Source organism: Perkinsus marinus (genome assembly GCF_000006405.1).
Source record: "Perkinsus marinus ATCC 50983 genomic scaffold scf_1104296945236, whole genome shotgun sequence".
Taxonomy (NCBI): domain Eukaryota; phylum Perkinsozoa; order Perkinsida; family Perkinsidae; genus Perkinsus; species Perkinsus marinus.
The window spans coordinates 177,097-184,151 of NW_003211193.1; the positions used below are offsets into that span (position 1 = coordinate 177,097).

The window sequence follows — 7,055 nt, forward strand, 5'->3', positions numbered from 1 at the left end:
GAGACACCACGCGAACAGTTCTGCCCGCAAGCGTCGACAGACGCCATGGGCACCAGACGAGTCGGGCTAACTAATAGTAATTTTTTCATACAGACCGCACTTGACTCACTATGAAAGATATTTGTGTCGAGTATCGCTCACGGGGAGGCCAGCGATAGCATGAGCTGGTTATCAGCATAACGAAGCAGTATGGGTCCCATACTGCTTCTGCTTCCAACTCCCATACTATGGGAGTTGGTAACGATGTTCAAATGCACCAGATCGTTGAAATAGTGGTATCATCTGGACCTGAGTGTAAACGAAATGAGTACTCTGAAAAATGAGGAATGAATGAATGGGTTGAATGTCGAGTTGAAGCGCTGTAGTGGTAGTACCTCGCGGTCGGGCAGAATTAGAGGGTCTATAACTTTACGCAAACTACGTGTTCCGTAATTATTTTCATGTCTTCAGCCGGTTGAATTGAAACCTCCTAGTGATCAAATGTTGTGATCAATGGGGATATCATTTTGGCGTTATACAGGCTCTGTCGAATTGAGTAAATTCGGATAAGAGGACGGGGGAAACGAGACGGTCATTTGGCGCACATCTCGAAAATCACTCACACCGTTGGACCGGCACTTCATGATCGAGCTAAAGAGTTGAACCCAGTGTAGTCGGACACGATCGTCGACATAAGTGCGGCTATGGCTGCCGCTTTTTTGGACTGAATCGTTGTTGGTAATTTGAATTTGACTCGTAAAACAGACATTGCGTGTAGAAAGCAAGTACACGAATCTGGTATAAGATATGGTGAAGATCACTCCGTAGCACTTGATGTTAGCTGTGCTCAAAAAGCCGAGAAGGGAGGGCACTCTTACAGTGGAACTGTAGGAGTGGTGGTGGTGGTGATGGTGGAGTGCTCGTCGTCGCTTCCCACTTCTCCGATTGTGAGCCTATTATATAATTTCTATGACCACCGACCCGACAGCACAGATTGAACTAACGGAGGAAGAGAAGGAGGCGGCGGCCTTGAAAGCACAACAGGCTGAGGAAGCTGCGGCGGAGGTGTGATTTACGCGGAAGTTGATACCCTAGCATAGTGCCAGGGATCACTAACTTAGTCGGTGTGGGAAATAGGGCATGTTCTGGTGAGGAAATTGCGAGGAAATGTGGGAAAATTCCTGATGGCTTCCTTACACTTCTAACTGAGTCATTTCTATAATCAGCGTGGAAAATCCTGAACTCAGCCGAGCGGAGCGACCATCTACTGCAACACTGCCTCCAGTGTGTTCACGTACGGTCCTGACTGCAGATAGTCGAGCTGATCATCGAGGCCGGTGGCCACATACTCTACCGTCACCATCGGGATCGTCTTGCTGTTAAATACGCCGCGAAGAGGGTTGCAGAAGTAGGCCAGTCGTAGGAATATGCATGGTAGCCGCCGCTGCCCTCCAGGCCCTGCTGGCTGATGTGGATCTGACATTCATGCCGGTCGATCCGGGGGATGAGATGATGAGGAAGGAGCTCGGAAGTGGGCAGTTGACTTCTGAGGTTGCTGCGGGATTTGAACACTAGGTGATACCCTTCCTGATGATGGTGACACGTGGAGCTGCATGCCGGTGCCACCTCCTATTGATAACTGGGCTAAGTTCGCTGTTCCTGTGAGGATGGTGAACAGTTTGGAAAACGCCACGATCACACAAGAGGTGGCTGACCAGAAGGTTGAGAAGTAACGGTGACTGACCGCATCGCTTTGCACGTAGAGCAGTTCTCAGGTCCAGCGTGGTGGAGGCCACTAAGAAGGGTGAATGGCTTTTGTCTGAAGAGTGGTGGTTTTCTCTATGGCAGATCCATCGGTGAAAGGAGATAACGAGGATCCGCGAGTGATTCTTGTGGAAGTCTCGGAGGATGAATGTGACGAGGAAGAGGATAGACTTAGGGAATTTCTGAGGAGGGAAGCACAGTCGTCGGTGAGGTCAGGGAATTATCGAGAAACCTATAATGCTCCCGGGGGAACTCATTTTGATTTTTCCACGAATGGCTAGGAACGCATTCTTCAATCAGTTTCCCATGCACATGTCATCATCGCATTAGAAACATGTTTCCCATTGTTATCAAACCCTGGGGAACTTTATTTCTCAAGGATATATGGGTCTCTGGTGGGGGTTAATCGGGCGGATACTGTACTCTCTCTTTTCCTTCAGAGGGCTTCAATAAAGAACTAAGGAGTGTTGACTCTGTAGAGAACCATGAACCAGGATGGAATGATTTTTCAATCTATTTTATCAGTGTTGATACTCCAACGCTAGTAGCGCCCGCCCGCATGCAGCCTGCATGATGCAGGTCCTCGAGCGGCCGATGCATTTCCAGTTGCTCTCACGTTGTGTGCATTCATTTAATGACCTCCTTCTTCTTGTCAATACTCGTTATTACTCTACTGTGGGCGATCGACTCACGCCGTATTCTTTCTAAACCTTTGGGCATCTTGAAGGCTTCTGAAACTGGGCGATACAGAAGCCCTGAGGAGGCGCCAGCCAATATCATTTATAGGAGGGCAAAAGTCGTTGAAGAAGCAAGGCTCGAAGGGCCTGCGGGCTCCTACGATCACTGCTTCGATGCGGTGGACAGCAGCGTTGCGCAGGAGAAGGCGTCACAAGGAAAAGTATCGTTTCCACCGCGACCAAAGCACTATGTGCTTGTCAGGCTGTTGTCGCCGAGATGTTCACTGAACTTCCTCCGCTTTTTCCTGATGAAGATGAGGAGTTTGTCAGGGCTCGCATGTGAGATTCCCCAACTGACTTGGCGTATTTACGGTCTTATCCAGACCTGGGCACCAGAAAGGCGATGAACACTTAATCGCCTATATCGTCTGGGTTGGTGTCTCTGAAGGGTGAGAAGGGAAACGTATAGGCACTACATTAGCCTCGAAAGGAATTGAAGATGTAAGTTGTCCGCTCAGGTTGGTGTGCGAGAAGAGTCTCTTCAGGTGAGACAAGTGCAGCCTGGTCTGGAAGCAGTATGGGCTCTTGTCGCGAAGGACAACTCGAAGTCTAGGAAAATCTTTCAACGTTTGAACTTCACGATGATTGGTAACTCTAGAACGGTTCTCTTTCGATCTATATCGTTTGGTGATCTCAGAGAGTGATTTTAAAGTCCACGACATCTTTGCCTTGTACTTCACGAAGCACGCTTCCTAAGTATTATTATGTGATGTACCTCAGTTGATATGAACTGGATGTTGGATGAACTCTTTTGTGTGTGTTTTGTGTTGTTCCACGAGTAAACTCGAATTCGATGCCAACAGTAGCCTTCATAAATCCAGCGAGTGTGGAGAGTTCCGACGCTATTCAAACGCAAAATTCCACTTATGTTGGAGTTACTTCTGTTGAAGATCGGCATGTCTTCCTCATCTCCCATTGAGAGAACGGCACAACTAGAGGACTTATAGGAAGAACTTATTTTTCAATATAATCAATAGTAGGCTCACTTAACGCTAGGCTAAGATATGCACTGCGACACGGAACAATAGCCAAGGAGACAAGTTACACAGAAACAAACACAATACTTCTTCATGGGGGGAAATCATCCGGAATGATTCATCCCTCTACACTCACTGTGTAAATATTTTGATTAAATTACCACACTCAAAACACGTGGGTCTGGAGACAAGCTAGGCTTGTCCATGAAGAGTCGAGCTTGAAGGCCGCACTCGCAAGATTAGTGCTGCTTGGTATCCATGATACCACTAGGATGTCGCGTCGACATCAAAGATGGGAAAAGTGCGGTCTTCAAGCAAGTCGGCTCTTGTGCTCGGTGTGGGAGGGATGGGTTGAGCAAAATGACAACACTATTCACGCGGCACTCTGATCTGCAAGCTATTCCTAATGCGTGCATACGTGGTGCAATCTTGCACGCGTGCGCTGTGTGTCGACTGTCCCTTTTTGGCAGCGGAGCGACGTGTGTCTCGTTTCCGGAATTTAACTTGGGATAAAGGATTATCCTTGATTCAACATTATTTTGAAACATACTGAAGGCAATTGCAGTCTGTATCCGACTGTGCGGTTTGTGCCACTGCCTGACAACCGGGAAACCACTATGCAGTTTCCCATAGCCGAATAGACTCCAACAGACGCTCATTGTTCAACGTTGTTACTCAAATGCAGATCAACCTGCCTACCACAGTTACTGTGTTACTGTGGCACAGTAACAGGGGTGACACATGTGTCCTAACACTTCCGATATTGAGCACGAAGCTGAGTATTTTCCATCGTTAGTGGAGGCGTATTCTCAACAACTAAACCTGGTGGTTAATCCTTGGGGCTACTCGACGGACGCTACTCCTGCTACTCATTCATAGCAACCTTTTTGAGGATAGAATGTATAGTGAGAGAACCCCAGGTTATTGAGGTGGTCTAAGCTGAATGAAGATATTGTACAAGGTGCAGGAAAGAACTCCTGATTTAGGAAGGTCATTCATTGGAAGAGTATTGGGAAGTAGTACTAGGCAAAGGCCTGCCAACTTTGCCACTATTTAGTGTAGTCACTCAGTCAGGTCTCATGAATGCTAGTCAATTCAATTCAATTCAATTCAAAGCTTATGCCGCGCACTACGGGCCAGAGGCCAGTCGCCCATACTCTTGCTAATGCCACTAGCAAATACGACAAAAGGCGACCCTGGCCAGGGCTTTCCCGACTAGGGCTAAATGGTACAGTAGAGAGTAACAGAGTGAAAAAAAATCGACAACGATGAGTCATCACCCACACTGCCACTTCACCAGCATGCAACCAGCTTATGCTCGACACTTGAGGGGGTACCTGAAGGCACTAACGAAGTAGTAGGTCTTCCTTGTATAGTATCAGGCTGATACTATCAGCTGTATTGGGTCCCAGTGTGTTGATGCAATACCAAAGCTTCTCTCAATGCAAACGAAGTCATCGGGCATGACAGCCCTCTCAGAGGGATTCAGAATGCACAGTACAACAGCCATGGAACCGAGGTGAGAACCTCTCCCTCGGTGGGGAAGCACATGAGCTATGGGCCACCCCCTATCGCACTCGTTGAGTGGATCATCCACTCAACGAGTGCGATAGAGATGCGATCCCCCCACTCTCACATCCACTGTGGAATCCACAGTGTGGATGTAAGAGTTTCGCTCAAAGAGCGGTAACAGCTCGATCCCAGTTTCGATCTGATTGGAATTCACCATCCAGTAACCCCCACGCCACGATAAGGCACTGGGAACAGTGGGGGGAACGCTACTCAACCTTCTAATGAATCTTGCAATCTTGCAATATCTTGCGTTCTCTCAACGTTGTCTGGGCGCTCGGCCTCGGCATCGATTAGAAAACGACGGGAGCTGATTGCGACCCTACGGCTTGTCAGGGTGATGGAATTTACCAAACTTGCCCCTATCCCTCGCCCCGTCGCAGCGAGAGCTGTCAAGACTGAGGAGGAAGCCTTCTATAAGAAATACAAGCATGCTCTTAAGGCCAAGAGTAGGTTGTCGGGTTTATGAAGGGGAAGTCTTATTGTTGGCGAGTGTAGGCACAAGCGGCTCCAGTGTGACTAGTGTTGCTTATAACCCTGTCAATAGGAGGCAGGTGGTAGTCACTCATGGTACGCGAGTAGAGCTGCTTACGTTGCCGGTTGGGCACAAGCCGGTCGCTACGAGCTATAAGGCGGACATGTTGTGGTCGAAGCATAAGGACTTCACAACGTGTGTGGCGTTTAGGAATGATGGGAAGCTTATTGCGGCTGGAGACGGATCGGGAAGGGTGAACGATTAAGGTGGGGAGATTATTTCCGGAAGTTGTTATTAGATTAACGTTTACGACCTTACGGCCACGAGGAATATATTGCGAAGATTTAGAGGAGGACATGAGGGAGCGGCCAACTCAGTGTGCTTTGCTTCTCATGATCGAACGCTTGTCTATAGCGCGGGAAAGGACGGCAAAAGTAGAGTCAATTTTCATACCATACTTCTTTCACATCGCGATTGTATTAGTCATCCAATGGTCATTATCCTCGGACACAAGGACAGCTTCGGAAGGTGGCAGTCTCATTGGCAAGCACGATGACGCGGTTCAAGTCGTCTTTGCCACCACTGCTGGCTCCATCATAACGGCAGGTAATTCACTCCCTCATATACAGTGTTGAAATATATGTTCGCTTTCCTCAGCTGAGCTCAGTAGTTTCTTCACTATATAGAAGTTTACACATGAACTCGAGTAGAAGTGTTCGGAAACCAACAAGAATTTTTTTCAATACTGCCTCCTGCACATCTACTTTGACTTTGTGCATATTTTCTAGTGTGATGAATAGCGTCGTATCAGGTTATGACGGTTTCGTTCACGTGTGGAAGCCTATAGACTCTGAAGAGGAGGAGCAGGACGTCGACATGGAAACTGGAGAGGATAAGGTTCCCGAGCCGGTGAGACTACTCGCTGTTGGCCTCCGTGTTGGAGTAGGAATATGTTTGCTTTCCTCAACTGCGGACTAGTTATCGAAGTTTACGTATGAATTCGGTAGAAATGTATAGGAATCAATGAGAAATTCTCGAAATTTCTTCAGAATTTTCGTATTGTCACCACCAACATGTGTGGTTGACCATGTGCACATTTTCCCACCCAGATTGGTCTCAACATGCCCTCTCCTCAGGTTAGCAGCTACGCTCATGGGAGTCCAATTGATGCTGCATGCCTATCTCGAAACCAAACGTTGTTGTATGTGGCTGGTGGGGGATTCGTGTCGACTATTGATCTGATCGCTGGGAAGGTCGTCCAGAAGGTAGCATTGTAGAGCTATGTGTGCTGCAGGAAGGTGTTCGCTTTCCTCAGCTGATGTCAATACTTTCCTTACTTATCATTTGAGTTTATATAGGAACTAGGAGAGTGTACTAAGGAGAATTTTCCAAAATTTCCTCAGAGTTTTCATACTGTTACCAACACATGTGGTTGACATTGTGCATATTGTGAGTATGTGTTTGGCAGAGTCCACTTGGGCATAGCAAGGCGGTGACGGGCATGTGCGTGAATGCAAAGGGGGATGTCGTCACTGGCAGTCTAGATGGCACTGT

At 47.8% G+C, this 7,055-nt stretch overlaps 1 protein-coding gene across 2 annotated transcripts in view; it reads left to right on the top strand.

The window, feature by feature from the left end:
* Positions 1-948: 948 nt before the first annotated feature.
* Positions 949-7,055, top strand: part of Pmar_PMAR002322 (hypothetical protein) — a gene marked incomplete at its 5' end in the record, with an annotated part of 7,585 nt that continues 1,478 nt past the window's right edge. For both annotated transcript variants that reach the window (XM_002779879.1, XM_002779878.1), the window contains 17 exons: positions 949-1,044; positions 1,292-1,387; positions 1,435-1,510; positions 1,555-1,708; positions 1,755-1,783; positions 1,828-1,949; positions 2,683-2,759; positions 2,939-2,965; positions 4,758-4,811; positions 4,854-4,976; positions 5,363-5,475; positions 5,525-5,754; positions 5,800-5,935; positions 5,985-6,107; positions 6,313-6,410; positions 6,638-6,766; positions 6,970-7,055. The exon at positions 6,970-7,055 is cut by the window's right edge and continues 4 nt beyond it. In XM_002779879.1, coding sequence (XP_002779925.1) covers positions 949-1,044; positions 1,292-1,387; positions 1,435-1,510; positions 1,555-1,708; positions 1,755-1,783; positions 1,828-1,949; positions 2,683-2,759; positions 2,939-2,965; positions 4,758-4,811; positions 4,854-4,976; positions 5,363-5,475; positions 5,525-5,754; positions 5,800-5,935; positions 5,985-6,107; positions 6,313-6,410; positions 6,638-6,766; positions 6,970-7,055 — 1,769 coding nt within the window. The remainder of the gene's footprint in view (positions 1,045-1,291; positions 1,388-1,434; positions 1,511-1,554; positions 1,709-1,754; positions 1,784-1,827; positions 1,950-2,682; positions 2,760-2,938; positions 2,966-4,757; positions 4,812-4,853; positions 4,977-5,362; positions 5,476-5,524; positions 5,755-5,799; positions 5,936-5,984; positions 6,108-6,312; positions 6,411-6,637; positions 6,767-6,969) is intronic.